Source organism: Mixophyes fleayi, chromosome 11, assembly GCF_038048845.1.
Source record: "Mixophyes fleayi isolate aMixFle1 chromosome 11, aMixFle1.hap1, whole genome shotgun sequence".
Taxonomy (NCBI): domain Eukaryota; kingdom Metazoa; phylum Chordata; class Amphibia; order Anura; family Limnodynastidae; genus Mixophyes; species Mixophyes fleayi.
In genome coordinates, this window is record NC_134412.1 from 1,730,794 (window position 1) to 1,749,195 (window position 18,402).

General features: G+C 42.1%; 1 protein-coding gene across 1 annotated transcript in view; it reads left to right on the forward strand.

The window, feature by feature from the left end:
* The window catches only part of HSPG2 (heparan sulfate proteoglycan 2), a 131,457-nt gene that overhangs the window by 105,776 nt on the left and 7,279 nt on the right, over positions 1-18,402 (forward strand). Inside the window, exons 58-76 of the mRNA XM_075190859.1 lie at positions 1,725-1,872; positions 2,501-2,617; positions 3,072-3,089; positions 3,907-3,991; positions 4,719-4,863; positions 5,075-5,174; positions 5,280-5,389; positions 5,871-5,979; positions 6,067-6,165; positions 6,367-6,588; positions 6,742-6,986; positions 7,679-7,850; positions 8,252-8,374; positions 9,668-9,721; positions 10,182-10,257; positions 10,470-10,548; positions 11,806-11,876; positions 11,952-12,035; positions 17,923-18,026. Of these exons, the coding sequence (XP_075046960.1) occupies positions 1,725-1,872; positions 2,501-2,617; positions 3,072-3,089; positions 3,907-3,991; positions 4,719-4,863; positions 5,075-5,174; positions 5,280-5,389; positions 5,871-5,979; positions 6,067-6,165; positions 6,367-6,588; positions 6,742-6,986; positions 7,679-7,850; positions 8,252-8,374; positions 9,668-9,721; positions 10,182-10,257; positions 10,470-10,548; positions 11,806-11,876; positions 11,952-12,035; positions 17,923-18,026 (2,161 nt within the window). The remainder of the gene's footprint in view (positions 1-1,724; positions 1,873-2,500; positions 2,618-3,071; positions 3,090-3,906; positions 3,992-4,718; positions 4,864-5,074; positions 5,175-5,279; positions 5,390-5,870; positions 5,980-6,066; positions 6,166-6,366; positions 6,589-6,741; positions 6,987-7,678; positions 7,851-8,251; positions 8,375-9,667; positions 9,722-10,181; positions 10,258-10,469; positions 10,549-11,805; positions 11,877-11,951; positions 12,036-17,922; positions 18,027-18,402) is intronic.

Consider the following 18,402-nt stretch of genomic DNA (forward strand, 5'->3'; position numbering starts at 1 on the left):
ATAGAGGACTTTCTCAAGTCCATTTATGTGATGGCGGGCACTTTGCTCAGACCCATGCTGTTCTCTGCATGGATCGCTTGGGAGATGGAGACCTGGTCCAACTAGCTGGTAGAGGGTCTGCAGGATTCAGAATTACTTCCCCTGGCACTACATTTAAAAGAGGCTTCGGGATATGTTATATAAATAAATGTTGATGATGATGATGATCTTTTATGAGGTGGCTCAAAACACAGCCTCAATTTCTTCGTCTGTCTCGGCATCAGCGGTTGTGGCTAGGAGGACTCTAGTTGCCAGGGGCGGATCTAGAAAAATGCTGTACCCGGGGCGATTTAGGGGGGGGGGGGGGGGGGATTTAGGCCCCGCCCCTTTCTAACATCTTAGGCTGCCGACGGCTGCACACTATGTGCAGGTCCGTCCAGCCGTGACAGGCAGGGACAGTGTGCTGCCCGGCTGCTCTGATTGTGTTTTAAACACAGTCAGAGCAGCCGGGCAGCACACTGTCCCTGCCTGTCACGGCTGGACAGACCTGCACATACTGTGCAGCCGTCGGCAGCATGTGTCTGCTAGGGGGGGCGATCGCCCCCCCCCCCTGGATCCGCCACTGCTAGTTGCGTTCCTGGGATACGGATGCAGTGTTGAAAGAGTCCCTGGAGGCTCTTTCCTATTCGGGTTCAATCCTCTTTGGGCCACAATTAGATAACATGATCTGTCAGGCCACGGGAGGTAAGAGCACCTTCCTCCAAGTGAATGCCCCCAAATCCTGCGTCCCAAGGTTTGGGTCCTTTCACTAGCCCTATTGCGGAGGTTCGTCCACCAGGGGTCAATCCAAGAGGAGCCGATCTTCGAATTCAACGAGACGTCAAGTGTCCAAACTAAGCCTGCAGCTTGACGAGGTTCCTCCCCTCCTGGCGGCTGTGGGGGGAGCCTACTGTTGTTCAGAGCACAATGGGCGTCTTCTTCTCATTATCAGTGAATCTTGGGGATCATGCAAAGAGGTTACATGATCGATTTTCTTGGTCGGGCCCCCCACCTATTCTTTGCCACCACTCTTCCACGCAACACCGTGAAAAGATCAGTAATGCTCCAATTGCTCGTTTCACTTCTTTAAGCAGGTGTCATCTGGTGGGGCAAATGGGCCAGGAGGTTCTACTCCAACCTTTCTGGTTCTTAAATCAGAGGGACCTGGTTCTACTCCAGGACCCCTTGGCGGTTGCGGTGGATATCATGACCATGCAGTGGGAATTCCGATTGAGATAACTGTTTCCTCTCATCACAATGCTTCTTTGAGTTCTCCGTTTGGTCAAGCAGATAGGGCTTCCAGTGATGCTGGTTGCTCCTGAATGGCCCTATCGGGTTTGGTATATATACATCTTGCGCATGGCAGTAGGTCCTGGGTGTCGCATGTCTCTTCATGACAACCTCCTTTTGTAGAGACCGTTTCAATATCAGGAGTAGTCCCAGCTGGGTTTAACGGCATGGCTGTTGAGGCCCATACAACCCCATGGTAAGTGTCCCCCAGATGAAATCAGGGACAGGATTTATTGCAAGTATAAAAATCATCTTATTTGCTGCAGGTTGTGTATTAGATTTGAGGAATCTGACCCAGTGTTATGTGACTTATAGCTATGATTGGCTCTATATATATATTCTGTAAATAAATGTTTAGGGTATTTGCGTTACTCTGATATACAGTCTAATAATAACACTGATAACAATGCCTCCAGTTGGAAGGAGACCTCCCCAGTGATGCTCGAATCGAAAACAATGTTCTGACGATACCATCTGTGAAGCCGGAGGATGCTGGCACATACGTGTGCACCGCAGCCAATCGTCAGGGCAGAGTCACTGCGTTCTCAATGCTGAAGGTTCGAGGTGAGATCTTTGTACCTTATAATTTCGTTTATTTTCCTCTTACTTGATTCATCACTCTGCTGCACCCCCCCCCCCCCCTTCCTCCAAAACACAGGGACAGAGACAGATTGAGTTGTTATACAACTGTTCTAGATTTAAGGCTCATCCTGTATAACTGGCCTATTTTTTTCAAATTTAGATGTGAACATTGTGGTTAAAATAGCAGTTTTGTGCTATATGAAATACTGTTCAGTTTCTCGAGAATGGTGATTAATGTTTTTATAATAGCGCCACTGGATTCCACAGCGCTGTACAGAGAACTCGCTCACATCAGTCCCTGCCCTATTGGGGCTTACAGTCTAAATTCCCTAACACACACACACAGACAGACAATATCTGACGTATGGACAGTAATGTCAGCCATTAAGGTCCGTAATGGCCAGCACAGTGGCACGCTGTTGGCATTGCTGGCGCAGTTGATTCAGTTCTGACCAGTGCCTGGTGGGAAGTTTGTATGATTTCCCTGTGTTTGCATGAGTCTTTGAGAATCTTAACTTACAGAAGGATTCATCGATACGTGATCATATTAAAGATTTTGTTTCTGGAGACGCGAAGCATTCACTATTTATCTCTATTTCTCTATTTTCAGAGAGGGTCGTACCCTATTTCACTGGTCGCCTCCAGTCTTACCTCACGCTGCCTAGCATGAAAGATGCTCACAAGAAGTTTGAAATAAAGATTACGTTCCGACCAGACACCGCTGATGGTAAGAGAGAACATGAGATTTCCATTTGGTGTAGTCTCTTTTGCTGAAAATATTTTTGCCATCTAATTTCACCTCTAACTCTGTAGGATCTGCTATTTTCTCTCTTTCTGGTTGTTGTACAAAACTACATTCTTATCTGCAATATGTTTTTTATTTAAGCCAATACAAGTAACATTACAAACATCCTTCTCGATTCCAAAAGTGCCCAATGATAGTAAAACTAATGTCTAGCACCTTGTAGAGATCTAGTTATTACCTCAGTACATTTTGCTTTGTTACATTATGTCTGCTCTTACAGAAAAAATCCCTCTTCTATTAAATGATGAATATTTAGTTTAACATGAGCATATTGTGTAGTCTGTTTTATCTGAGCTAAATTCACCAAATCTCACTGGTGCCTTCCTGCCTCTCTTCTTACCTCTGGCTATTTACCCTCTTCTTCCTCTCACTCTAGCTCTCATTCTGTACTCTGGTAAGTGCTCTTTACTTGCATGTCCTTCCTTCCGATTTACAGAAGCTGGAGAAGTGTTTTGCAAGTGAAGTTTCTCCAGCTATGTAGCCTGCTCCGATAATGTGTGCAGTGTACCCCATAATGACAATTGTCTCCTCCAGTATGCAGTTGCATCCAGTATAGACAGCTTGCTCTTCCAGTATCTGCATCTTCTTGAACTCTAAATAAACTCCCTCTGTGTGCAGTGTCTTCCACTGTAACTACACCAAAATAACCTATTTCCTGGTGTGTTTAGCCCCATCTATTGTAACTCCAGCAAGATTGCTGTAGTGTGCACAGTCATCCAGTTTAATTACTGTTAACAGTCTGCTTCCTCGCTGGGTGCACTGTCATATATTGTAAACTTACAGTTCTTCATCCAGAGTGTGCTGGGTTAGTTATTGTACCTCCATATAACCAGCTCTGCCAGGGCTTTCCACTGTAAGAAAGAAAAGAACCCGGCGTGATGTAGTGTGATTCCAGTGAGGCAGCCGGCTCCTGTGTTATGCAGTGTCATCACGTCCAGCTAGATACATTGGGCAGTGGGGTGGATTATTCACGTTTCATGAAAATGTAAACATATTTTCCAACACTTTGGCTTCCTATCCTGTGCATCCTGTTATTCACTAACATTGAGACCACACCACATTAGGTATTGCTGAAACCATAAACACTTATTGACGTGTAGTCCATCCGGCTCTGTGATGGTGTCAGTCTCCTATTCAGTATGATTGTGTGGTTTCTTATAGAAATGCTGGTACCAGTCTCCTGCTCGGTATAACTGTGTGGTTTCTTATAGGAATGCTGGTTTATAGTGGACAGAAGAAAAGCAATGGAGCAGATTTCATGTCCTTTGGTCTAGTCGGAGGACGTCCGGAGTTCAGGTGACGTGTTTAGTTCCCCTGGCCAGCCATAATATTTAGTCACACAAATTTGGTACTTTACTTTTATATTTTGTGCAAGTGATTGTTTCTTAAGCTGGGTACACACTACAGAAATTTCAACCAACTTTTTATGCCGTGCGATGTTACATGCGATCGATGGTCAGATCACTCGGTCCATGGACTGCATACACACTGGCCTTGTTTAGGACGATAAAGGGAAGAGCAGACGTCCCTTTAGCGACTTTTTACAGCCATGTTGTCGTGAGCAATGACTGTAATTTCGTACTCACTGTTGTGGATCGGTCGGAAGTTTATACACACTACACAGCGGAAACGAGATTGGAACGAAAATATTAAACGGTACAACCAACCAAATGAGGCGACAATCGTCCATTTGGGCAGACTTTCGATCATCGTGTCACTACACACACTGACCCGACTTTTGAACGAGCGGTCGTATGTCAGCTGATTGAGCCGATTATTGGACGAAAACCATGTAGTGTGTACCCAGCTTATGAGTGCTGTAAGTCTGGGGTTCTCATAGTTTTACATCCTCTGCTAGGATCAGGGTTATTTATCTTTCTCAGGAGACCACAGCTTGTGTCCTTTTAGGTTCTTGTAATTTAGCAAACCTGTTCATTTATCTTACATCTGTTAATCGCTTCTCCCATTAACGGAACATTGTCTGTGTGCTTATAATGACATATCCCGTGTTGTATCATTGCAGATTTGATGCAGGTTCAGGAATGGCTACAATCCGTTATCCATTGGCCATTAATCTGGGCGAGTTCCACACTGTGACCCTGTATAGGAATCTGAACCAGGGATCAATGGTGGTGAACAACCAAATGCCTGTGAATGGAACCTCACAGGTACATTCTATACATGGATTCTGCGTGTTGATGTACATGCATCGTGCACCACACATGCAATGTTATTGAAAATAATTTTACTGCATTTATGGATATCCTGTTAATAAAGTCTTAGAAAGTATGTGACTGGATATGTTTTTTCTAATAAGAATAATGGCTTTTATGGTGTACGAGAAAAGAACATGCTGTGTGTATGTTTTCATATATTCAGGGCAAATTCCAAGGTTTGGACCTGAATGAGGAACTGTTCCTAGGAGGTTATCCAAACTATGAGGCTGTCTCTAAAACTGGCTTGAGCAAAGGCTTTGTTGGTAACTGAAAACTTGTCCTCTTTACTTTCCCGTATACTCCACATTCATTTTCTACCTCCTTTCAGAAAGGTCTTTTTCACCTCTGTTGTATTATTCTGTTCCTAGGTTGTGTTCGTCAACTGATTACACAAGGTGAAGAGGTCATCTTCAAAGACTTGGATTTGAGATCAAACGGTATCTCCAACTGCCCAACATGTAAAGACAGACCATGCAAGGTATTCATAACATACATCAGGGGGTAAATGTATTATGCTCCGTTTTTTTTTTTCATCTCGCGGGAGATCGGCGACTTTGCATGTAAAATTTAAAGTGGCGCTGGCTTGTAAAGGCAAACTTGCGCCGCTTTAAATTTTACATGCAAAGTCGCCGATCTCCCGCGAGATGAAAAAAACGGAGCATAATACATTTACCCCCAGGTCTTCAAACACATCGCACCACAACTAAATGACCCATTATCTGTAATACAATTAAGTATTAATGCCCATTAGAGACATCTGCTACAGTTTGTCATCGCATGGTACAGTTCTGTACTAGTAAGGGGTGAAAGATCTTTATTGCTTTAGCAGATGGGGCGCAGATCCAAAGTCAGTTCTGGTTCTGTCATCATCGCTTAGCCCGTCTCTAATGAATGACTTCATTTTCTCTGACATTCTCTGCAGTTATTTACCATCTGGTGATGTTTTTGGTTTCTTTCAGAATAGAGGAATTTGCAGAGAGTCAGAGAGCAGCAGTTATGTGTGTGATTGTCCGCCCGGCTTCGCTGGCAGCAACTGTGAACACTCTCAAGCTCTGCACTGCCACCCAGGTACTTACCCAGAAGTAGTGTCTGGCTAAGAGGTACAGATATAGAGAAGGAAGACATTCATATCTCTCCCATCACTCTCTTCTGCAGATGCATGTGGACCCGAGGCTACCTGCATCAACCGAGCTGATGGGCTTGGATACACATGTCGGTGCCATCTAGGAAAGTCTGGAGACAAGTGCATGGACGGTATGTTGTACCCACAATTCCCGATTTACTGGTCTATGACATATAACAGTTGCCATACTCATTAATTTTCCTAATAATTGTGCATTTACTGTTACTGGTTCAAATGTTCCTTTGTTTTCTGATAGTTGCATCATTACCATGCATTACACTATAATTCAGGTTATTCCATGTTTTGTACAGAAGTATTTTTTCTTTTTACAGGAGTCATGGTGAACACACCTTCATTTAATGGAGAAACTTCTTACATCTCTTACCCATCTCTCACCAACATCCACAACGACCTGCGGGTGGACCTAGAATTCAAGCCCCTGTCTCCAGATGGACTCATTTTCTTCAGTGGGGGGAAGGGAGCCCCCGTGGAAGACTTTGTGTCCCTCACCATGGCTGGTGGACATCTGGAATTCCGTTATGAATTAGGATCAGGTAAAATAACCTCTCAGAGGTGGATGATGGGCTCTTTAATACATAAATGAACCCAGATGTTAGTACATTTTCAGAAAGTAGATATGAACCATGCTGACCACAGGCATCACTAGGAATCAATATTTGTGAAATTGTTCTGTTTCTGTCCTGTAGGATTAGCTATATTGCGAAGTGCTGATCCCCTAACCCTGGCACAGTGGCACAAAGTATCCGCAGAACGAGTCAATAAGGATGGAACTCTGCAAGTTGATAGAAACCCACCGGTTAAGAGGTCATCTCCAGGGAAAAGCCTGGGTCTGAATTTGAAGACACTGATGTACTTGGGAGGTGTGGACAGTTCTGTGGTGCTTCCCTCTGCTGTAAATTTCACTCAGCCGTACCAGGGCTGCATCGGAGAAGTGAGTTCATGTCTGCATCGGACAGCTGTATATTTATATATACGCTACAGTGAGGTGCAAAGTCATAAGCACCCTTCATTAAACTGTATATGTTACCTGTTTACATCATGTGTGCAGTTAGATACGCACAAATATTTAGATGTACATAAGTATTTCTGGATCATCCTGTTACTAACAGTGGCACATAATCTGTTCTTCCTACTTAATGAGTTCATACATTGTATTTTTGCTTGAGTCTGGATACATCATTATCTCTGTTACTTGTAATTCAAATTTCTTGGTAGTGACTTTGCTGTTTCTCTTGTTTTGTGCTACGGTCTCAGATTTCCGTAGGACATCGGTCCAGACCCATAAAATAAATGCTTTCAGATAAATGTCAATTGTTACAATTAATCCCAGCTAAAAAAAGTCTAGATCTCTCTGGAACATTATATCAGTTTGGGCACAAAGAACCTTGTCAGTTTTGCAAATACCCAGTTACAGAGTTTTACATGAATACCAACATAAAGCATCATTCATTTTAGTTGTGTTCAGCTCCATGAGTATCCCGGAAATCCTCTTGTAGACAAATCTGCAGCGTTAATAAGCAGTAGGGATATTTTCTAGTTTGGACACATACAATTGTCTGTGCAAGCTCAGTGTATAAGTCGTTTCTGATTCATCTGCAAGAATCTGATTTTTCTGTTTTACAGGTTTCCATCAATGGTAAGAAAGTGGATATATCCTACAGTTTCATTGAAAGCCGCGCTATCAGTCAGTGCTACGATAGTTCCCCATGTGACCGCATGCCGTGCCTGCATGGTGGGCGCTGTATGCCAACAGGAGAGTATGAATACCAGTGTCTCTGCCGTGATGGTTTTAAAGGTGAGAATTTGACGATTCAAACTTTTTTTTTTTAACTCTTGGTTTTAAATGAAAATTCACCCATGTATTATCAATATTCATTCAGCACTTAAATGGCTTTCTGGTTTTCTATCCACTCAGTTACTTTCCTGTATTACAGGAACATTTTTGGGGGGTGCAATTTCCTCCAGCAGAAACATTTTCTAGAAACCAAGCGGTTAATAACAGAATTAGACACCCAAGAAAAATATAAAATTCCGAAATATTGTGAGCAGCTGAATCAGAAATCAAACAACTAGTAACCTCGGGGGGTATTGCTGGATACTGTTTCTGCAGCCTTAGCAATCAATCCGACATTCTGCCTGCCATGAATTCATACTTGTCCCTAACTGACCAGAACTGGTGTCATCCACATCTTCTAGGTGAACGTTGTGAAGCACACGAGGATCGTTGTCAAATACACAATCCTTGTATCAATGGCGGAATCTGCAAAGACAACAGATGCCACTGTCCAGAAGGCTTCTCAGGAACATTGTGTGAGCAAGGTGAGAAATACACACTGTGAGTTAAGTGCACTAGCTCGTAGATAGAAGAATAGATGTTCACTAGTGACTTACAATTAGTGACCAGTGAATTAGATGAGAGATGTCCACCAGTCACACGTTGTGAATAAGATGAGATGTCCAGCAGTTACACTCTGTGAATAAGATGATATGTCCACCAGTCACACGTTGTGAATAAGATGATATGTCCACCAGTCACACGTTGTGAATAAGATGATATGTCCAGCAGTTACACTCTGTGAATAAGATGAGATGTCCAGCAGTCACACGTTGTGAATAAGATGAGATGTCCAGCAGTTACACTCTGTGAATAAGATGAGATGTCCAGCAGTTACACTCTGTGAATAAGATGATATGTCCAGCAGTTACACGTTGTGAATAAGATGATATGTCCACCAGTCACACGTTGTGAATAAGATGATATGTCCAGCAGTTACACTCTGTGAATAAGATGATATGTCCAGCAGTTACACTCTGTGAATAAGATGAGATGTCCAGCAGTTACACTCTGTGAATAAGATGATATGTCCAGCAGTTACACTCTGTGAATAAGATGATATGTCCAGCAGTTACACTCTGTGAATAAGATGATATGTCCAGCAGTTACACTCTGTGAATAAGATGAGATGTCCACCAGTCACACGTTGTGAATAAGATGATATGTCCAGCAGTTACACTCTGTGAATAAGATGATATGTCCACCAGTTACACTCTGTGAATAAGATGATATGTCCAGCAGTTACACTCTGTGAATAAGATGATATGTCCAGCAGTTACACTCTGTGAATAAGATGATATGTCCAGCAGTCACACGTTGTGAATAAGATGAGATGTCCAGCAGTTACACTCTGTGAATAAGATGAGATGTCCACCAGTCACACGTTGTGAATAAGATGAGATGTCCAGCAGTTACACTCTGTGAATAAGACTCCCATATGTCTCGCACATGTCATTCTGGTGAAAATACACATTAGTGAGTTTGAATTGGAGAAATGCCTCTTTTCGACCCTTCATGAAACCAAATGCAACAAAATTTCCCCAAGAATCACAATTTGCACTGGATGCTTATTTAAAGCAGTTGTGGTATTACGAAGAACTAAGTATTATATATTGTGTAGAAGTGAGACTGACTTGCACAGTAGACCTTGCTGCCTTTTATACCCAGGGAAGTCCAGAACAATTCGCTATGTCATGGTGTCCGCAGCATGTGTTGTAGTTTAGATGCTTGGCTAAGTTTGTGTTGTTGTGTTAACGGGCTTATTTGCACTTGTACAGGAGCAACACCTGCAAATCTGGATGACGGCGGGCACGAAGGGAGTGGGGGGAATGGTATTGTATCCCCAATTTATTTTGTTATTTTAACTTTTTCTCTTTTCCTATAATTAAGATTTTGATTTGGGATATAATGATTTCTTTGAATAGTCTGTAAGGATCTTGCAACTCTTTATTTGAATTACACATTTGATGACTCCCAGGAAACTTTCAGATGATGCATTATTATTGGTGGGTCTACTGAAGAGCTAATAGGAAGTTTTGTCAAAGATAATAAAGAACACAAGAAATTTAACATTTTACCTCATACATATCCAAATATAAGATATTACCTATGGAACGTGCAGTATCCCAAATGATATGTTTTCCAACGTGGATCTGATACTAATGATGGTCAAACTGTCGCTCTTAGAAATAGGTTGGGATTGGCTTTTAACTTTGCCATGTGGACTTCCTACTGACTGGTTCATTAAGTTCAGCCAATGAGTTTCTCTTTCCATGTTGGTGTATTTTACAGACGCACCAGGAGTTTACGGATCCTACTTCTCCGAGGACTCTTTCTTAGCTCTACCAAGACAAATGTTTCCCAGGAGGTAGGAAAACTACTTTTTCTCTATCTACTCCACATCTGAATTCTTTATATACGGGACACTCATCTCTTCTCTTATATTATATATTTTTTTTTTATTATATGTGAGAGAAGTACATTTTCGGGGAAAAAATAAAAAGATGTACTCCATTCACATGCTGTTATAAAAGCTTTATGTTTTTACTTCTTGCTTTTACAATGCATTTTATATTTCAGTCGCCCAGATTCTCCAGAGACCATTGAGCTCGAAATTCGAACGACTTCTGCCAATGGTGTGATTTTTTGGCAGGGAATGGTGAGTCTTTCATAAACTTTCCTGGAATGATTTTGCTTTCTATAATGGCTTTAGGCAGCTTGACGTCTAACGAATAGTTTTTGCAATTTTTGTAAGTAAAGGAACTTTAGTGTTTTATTCAGAACTGTTCAGCAGTTGGAAATTCATAAGACATTTGTCAAAAAAAAAAGTTACCAAATTAAATTCTATTGAACATCTCTACAGACACACAAGGTGAGCTTGGTTATATTACGCACAGTCTCTTATTGAAGATCAGGCAGAGAAGTGTTTCCTGTTAATGAATCAGAGTAATAAGAATAGGAATCAGACACCTTGGGGTATTGCCTTTTCTGTGGCATGAATACGCACATAGCAACTTTACAATTACTTGATCTAAAAGTGAACCTTTCCACACATGTAGTCTTAATAAAATGATCTAATTATATGAGAATTTCTACAGACGGAACATGTAGCTATGATATATATTAGATTTTCAGCATGAGCCATAATAAGATCACTTATTTATGACTGCTTAATCTGCCACACGCTGAGTATTACAATTATTTTCAGTTACTGGGGGATTTAAATGATTGTATTTCTGAATATTGTGGCCTGGATTGCATTATCTTAGATTGTAGAGATAACTGTATTGTGTCTTAAGATAAATTGTTGCATGTTTAGACAACCTAACGCTGTCACATAAGGTGCATGATCGCCATCTTTATCCTACACTGAATGGCAGCACGGACTGCATGTAAACGTGGTCTATAAAGGACACATTCTACATGCTTGCATGTTCCCATCATTGAAACCTGCGTTCACTGTCCATTAGGAATTTGCATCGTCTGAGCAAGCTCTGTATGATACTAAGCAGGTATTTATAGGAGTATAACAGTAACTAATACTGGACTCATTCCTTGGTTAGAGCTCTTGTATCCGAGACTTACACTGACAAAATTACATTTTCTGGTAGCTACACAAAGACTGAGCTCCGGTTGTTCTTTTCTTTCACCTAATTATTAATTCTTATTTACTAACAGCGAGTATGTTGACACATAACCATTTGTGTTGTTTTTCAGTCTCTGAGCTCAATTGCAGCAGTGTTCAATGATTAACATTTTAAATCTTCAGTTATACGTTATACATTTTAGATTCATTGTACTACAAAAGCGGATGACTCCATTTAGTGTTATTTATTTGCCCTCAGATAGTGATACGGCCTCCTGTACAATTCTGAGATTGTCACTCGTTTGCTGACTGTTGTCTTTGATTTGGCAGGAGGAAAAACAAGAAGGCAGGGAAAGGGACTTTATTAGCCTCGGGCTGAAGGATGGTCATCTTCTTTTCAGGTGGATGTTACATTGAGTAGCATTATGGCCATATCCATACTGTGCATACATCTAACCTTCCCTTCCTCCCAACAGCTACCAACTGGGCAGCGGTGAGGCCAACATCATAACGGAGGATCCCATCAATGATGGAGAATGGCACAAAATCACTGCAATCCGGTGAGAGATAGCACATGTCCAGCTGCTTTCTGGGAGCCTCAGTCATATTATCAGATTATTAGGGCTAATTTGAGGGGGCCATTAAATTCTAAACAGAGTGCAAAAACTCTGAATTATCAATGTGCTTCCGAGAATGCTGTGAAGTTTTCCTGGAATCCAATTGAGCATTGGTCGGTTATAATGCACTGTTCCTCATTACAATCATCCGGTGTGCCTCCATCTTTTCTCCATGTATAAGTACACAGTCTCTTAACCTTTATTCCCTCCACCAAGCTAGCTGTTTTCTTCTTCAATGCTACAATTCCATATTTACTATCATTTAACACTTTCTGTTTCCCCCCTGCACTTCTCCTTCTATGTAACTGCTACTTTGATATAGAAAAGCAGATTTAGAATAGATATGCACAGGACAGTAGGGAAAACATGGAAGCAAAAGATCATATGGCACAGTGGTCAGTGTAAGACTGGAATTACCAGAATATCTGGAGAGAAGACAACCAATCACATCTGTGGCAGAGGAGAAACCATTGGTTTTGGGAGGCAGGATAGACAAGATTTGAAGCTTCCCATATATAGTAATTTACAATGGGTAAGAATGACTAGAAAAAAATGTTGCTTAGTAGGAATGGGTATTAATTACTACTGGAGATGCCAGAGCTGCTTGTACGAAGAATTTTAAGAACCAACTCTTAGCTGTGTCCTAGGGTAAACAAGGTTGGCACAGATGTAAGAGGTGGAGGGATTAAGTCAAATAGAATTTGAATATTCAGAATAATTTTGTGCTCTATCAAGTCCACATATTTGCCATCCGCTTCTAATAATTTGTAATGAACTTTGCACGGAAACTGTACCCTCTGACTCCAAAATGACTGGCACTTTCACCCCTTTAGGCCAGGTACCAAGAGGCGATCAGTGGACCCTAAGACAATTTAGCTTAACTTTAATGTTGGTGTTCTGAAATCGGGCTACCAGTAGGCCACCAGACATACTGTGTTACTATTGCTTTGGATTAGTGTAATCATAATCCAATTACACCCTTTCTGGTCACAACTTGAAGACAAACAATGCACATTTTTTCCATTGACAACAACTTATTGTAAAACTTTCAGTTCCGTCTCTAATTTGGAGGATATTGTGGAATATTCTAGGCAAAATATCATTTAATATATATCTGCTAGACATAAGAACAAAACTAGTAACCATAAGGAGACCTGTTGGAATACCGGCAGAGGAATGACATTTATATCATTGTCTGGATGTAATGTCATACTGAGAGCCAGCATTCTCGTACACACCACAAGCTAGGCCAAGCTTCCTGGTGCTAGAATTGCAGGAACAACATGGAAGCACTGTTAGCAGATCAGCGCATTTCTTTCATACTCTGTCAATAGAAACAAACTGGGGAGTTCTTTCTTGTACAGGAATGTTTTAGTAAGATTCTGTCATGTCTGTATAACTCAACAGTTTATTATTAATAGTTACACCACAGAGTACATTTCTCTTTCCTGCCATTGGGGACACTGCGAGACATTGGGGTATAGTAGGTGGACTAAGAGTAAAGGCGCTTTAAACAGAACTCTGTGCGTGTACACTCCTCCCCTACTATGCTCCTCCTCTCCGAAGCCAACCTCCGTTTTAGTTCAAGTGTTAGGGAGAAGGGCAACTTTTTAGGGGTTCCTGCCCATATTCTTTTATTTTTATACTTTAAAGAATCCCTGCTGTCTGTGAAGAGGAAAGCAGATGCGGCCTTTACTGCGGGCAGTACTAGGGGGCACTTCTCCTCCTCCTTGGCACGGTGTTGGTTAACGCCAGGCTTTCCACTCTGATTGCGGCCTGCCGTTTTTTGTGGTTGCGCTCTTAGTCGGCTGATGCAAGCTCAAAGCGTACCCTGGAGTCTGTGTCGTTTGATGGGGTTACTCTGTTTAATTCCATGCTGGAACAAATCATTAAGGTGGCCACGTGTGGCAAGAACTGCTTTCTGCCTGTCAGCACTGCTAAATCGAGGCAGCCCAGGTTTCGGTCCTATCGTCCCTTTTGGTAGGTCAAGAGCGGCCCCCACCAGAGCACATTTGTGCCGGCAGACGTGGGGCTCCCTGGCCAGGGACAAGTCCGCTACAGTCGTGTAGTTGGGGCCAGTCTACTGCTTTTCAGTAACAGTGGCAGGCCTTGACTTCAGATGTCTGGGTTCAGGGGATTGTGACTCATGGCTATGGACCTGGTCATATTTCCTCCATGCAGGTTCTTCACCACAGGTCTGCCTCCCTGCACCCTCAGAAGACTGGCACTCCAGAGGCTATTCGGAAGCTTCTAGTTTCCGGCGTGATTGTTCCGGTCCTGCCTCTGGTACAAGATTGGGTTTTTACTCCAACTTCTTTCTGGTCCCACAACCAGATGGCTCATTTCGTCTGATCTTGAATCTCAAAACTCTTAACAAGATTTTGGGAGCTAGGATTCCGGATGGAGTCGCTACGGTCCGATTGCGGGCATGGACCACAGGGAATTCCTGGCTTCGCTAGACATAAAAGATGCCTACCAACATGTCCCCATATGGACAAGTATCAAGTAAGAAGAGTTAGTTGCGCTAATACCCCACTGCTGCTAAACACACCTATAGGAATCACACAATATTCTATATCTATAATTAAGGCACATATATTCTGTATCTGGTGAGTGGATTCACATAAGAAGAAAGGATTGAAGTTCATCTCACACGCACTATACAACATAATGTATTGTTACTGTATTACACTATGTTGTGTTTTTATGTCATGACATCACTTATTGGAGGAAGGATCTGAATGAAGTAACCCTTACACTCACCTCCAAATTTAAGTATTTTTTCAATTTTATTATCACATATATACTGTTAAGAAGACCAGATTAGTCTTTGTACCTACTTACCTATGTGATTACAGCCAACAGCGCTGAAACTATCCTATACTTATTCTATTTAATGCCCCCATATGGGAGGGGAATCAATGTCTTCTTTGCTTTGCTATCTGAAACAACCACTTTCAGTTCAGAGCTTTGTCCTTTTGGTTTCGCTTCCGCACCACAGGTGTCCACCAAAGTAATGGCCATCATGGCAGGTCTCAAGCGTTCTCAGGGAATCACTATTGTGCCCTATTTGAAGGACCTGTTGTTAAAGGCACCATCTGAATCAATACGTCTGCATCACTTTCAGCTCACGGTTCAGTTTCTGGAGACCCACAGCTGAATTCTAAATCTCCCCAAGTCCTCTTATGTTCCGGATCACCAGATGTGCATTCTGGGTCTCAACTTCGACACATTGTGTCAGAATGTGTTCATCCTGGAGAATTAAGTTCTTTCCATTCGATAGCAAAACAATGCCTTTAAAGCCATTGCCGGCGACTTGCAGAAATTGGCACTTAATACATTTACCCCCTGGTCTCTTCTGGCAAAACGGGAAGTGTCTCTTCTTCATTGCATGAAACTGCTGGGGACCATGGTAGCTGTGTTCAAGGCAAGTTTCATTCTCGGATACTTCAGAGGGAGCTTCTCCAGAGTGGTCCAGATCCACCCTTCATCTGAACCAGCAGATCATCACGCTATCAAGTGTCTGTCCCTCACGTGCTGGTTAACCTGAGCAAATCTGGAAAAAGGTCAGTCCTTACAGGAGTTGGTTCGGACCTTAGTTACCAGAGACACCAGTCTGTTCGGTTTGGGTGCGGTCATCAGTATTCTCTGTTTCCAGGGCCCCTGGAGTCTTCCTTACCCATCAATGTGCTCAAATATGATTCAGATGGCACTTCTTCAAGGCCAGGGGGTTTTGGCTGGAAGGCCCCAGAAGTTTCAATCCAACAATGCTACAGCTGTAGTTTACGTGAACCATCCGTGGGAAACACATCTTGCCATAGCAATGCAAAAGACAACGAGGGTCATGTCTTGGGCAGGATGTTATCTTCCCGTGATATCTGCCATATTCATCCAGGGGGTGAACATCTGGAAGGCCGATTACCTCAGCCGCAGTAGGATCTACCCAGGGGAATGATCCCTTCTGGTTCAGCAATGGAGTCAGCCAGAGATAGACCTCATGGCATCCCGTCTGATCTTCAGATTTCCTCTTCTGCTTGAATTTCAGGGATCTGAAGGCAGGGTACAATGAGGTCATGACCATCCTGTGGCAGTTTCTTCTGGTATACCCGTTCCCTCTGTTTTCTATGCTCCCGCGGGTGCTCAAAAATGCAAGAGAACGAGTTCCCGCCATTCTGGTGGCCCCAGATTGGCTGCGGCGAATGTGGTACTTTGGCGTCCTAGGGATGTCGGTAGGTTCACCTTACCGGTTGCCTCTTTGCCTAGATCTTCTGGGTCACGGTCTTCTTCTTCTGGCCTATGGTTTCTCGCACATGGTTGTGAGCACAATGAAACAGGGAATTTAAAGCAGAGAAACCACCTTCCTCTGCAAATTATTATTGGGTGCGGAAGACTTGCAGTCTTTTGGTGTGTGAGACACGGTTTTCACACTTACTGTTTTAGTCTTTCCCACCTGCTTTCTTTCCTTCAGGACAGTTTGGATAAAGGCCTGGGTCCTTCTTCTCAGAAAATGGAAATCGATGAAACCTGCAGTTTCAGTCAACCCAGGTTGGGCTTTTTCTGTCATTTTTCATGTTATTCTGTGTAACTTTTCTGCCCGGATATTCATAGGAGTCTGTTTTTCTCAATATCAAATGTGAATTCTGCTTCAGCCCTTACTTCCAGAGCATTTATCAGAGCACTGTATGTGTCAGGTGAACTACACAGGAGTATGGCTACTACATGGTTGTATTTTATATTCTCTCCTGTAGATCTGAGCTGTGCTACAATTTCCAGCAGTCCATTTATATGCTCTTGCCTATTCGTTCCTTTGCTAAATCTCATTTTCTACAGTTATAGCATGAATAATTTGCTGTTTAAACTGGATCTTTCATGTAGTTGCTGTAGTACATCCCACATACCCTGAGCAGTATTCTCATGTCTTTTATGAATTCGCTGATCATCCTCCACTAATAAGCTTATTTCGGCACATGCATGTCTGTTTTTTTTTGTCCCATCCCGGATTATTAATTTTTGATCCGTCTGTGATTTATTACTTCCCATAAATCATCTTTAGACAACAGCATTTTAACTTTGAATTTCCACAGTTGATCGTTATCATTAGACAGTTTTGTTACTGCTAGTCTAAAATCTGTGCTGCTCGCCATTTTCTTCCCTGTTTGTATATCTTTATTCCCTCTGAGGTATAATACGGGTTACTCACATGTACTGTGCAATTCTTTCAGAGATGTTTCTTCTTCTGCTTATATCCTTGTAACTGGGCTTCTGGTGTCTGGGTAATTGTAATCTGGGCCCATAACCAGTTAGGAGATCAAACACTTCACTCATACTCTGTCAATAGGCACAAACTGGGAAGGTCTTTTGTGGTATAACTATTTATAATAAACTGTTTAGTTAACATACAGACATAATAACCACATCTTACTTGAACAACAACATTACTAGAACATTTCTGTACTACAGAGTGATAACACATTTAGTAACAGCACCACCTGCTGTCCCTCCAGTATGACTACTCAAATAATATTAAGTCTCCGTCTGTTGTAATATCTCAACAAGCACTACTGCCACCTAAGCACAGCGCACTTCCTACCAGTGGGAAAAGACCTAGTGGAGATAACAATATGTTGGTAAAGAACATTTGTTTTCTCCTGATGAGCATTCCTTATAGATATACCCCTATACAATTATGGAGAGCAGCAGTGTTTCCTTAAGTCACAGAAGATATAAACTGTCCACCCTACCACCTCTCTTCTCAGAACACAGGAATGTTATTTGTAGCAGGACAGTTGTCATGATATCTCCGTATTAATGGTCTGTCTTTTCTTGTCAGGGAAGGGAAGTCCGGCTCTGTCCAGGTTGACGGAGAGGAAATGGTTTCTGGGAGTTCACCAGGCAAAAATATAATGGTGGACACAAAGGGAAATGTCTATCTTGGTAAGTTCATTGACAATACTTTTTTTTTCTTTTTTGAAATAACCAAATTTGTATTTTTTTTTTTCTTACCACATAAAATAATTGTATCGTATTGAGTATATGAAATTATTTGGATGCTATTCCACATCCTTCAGGTGTTGAATACACAATGTAGGAGGTGCTGTTTTTGTACTCCGTTGTTTCTATGCATTTTAGATTGTTTTATCTAAAACAAACAATATGACCAATGTCAATGCTTATTTAAAAAGAGGATTTTTATACGTACGATAAATCCGTTTCTCTGATTCCATCTTGGGGACACTGCTACCATGGGGCTGTGTGAAGGGAGGAGGAGTCTGGTACTTAACTAGTTAACTCTGTTAATGTATGCTGCTGA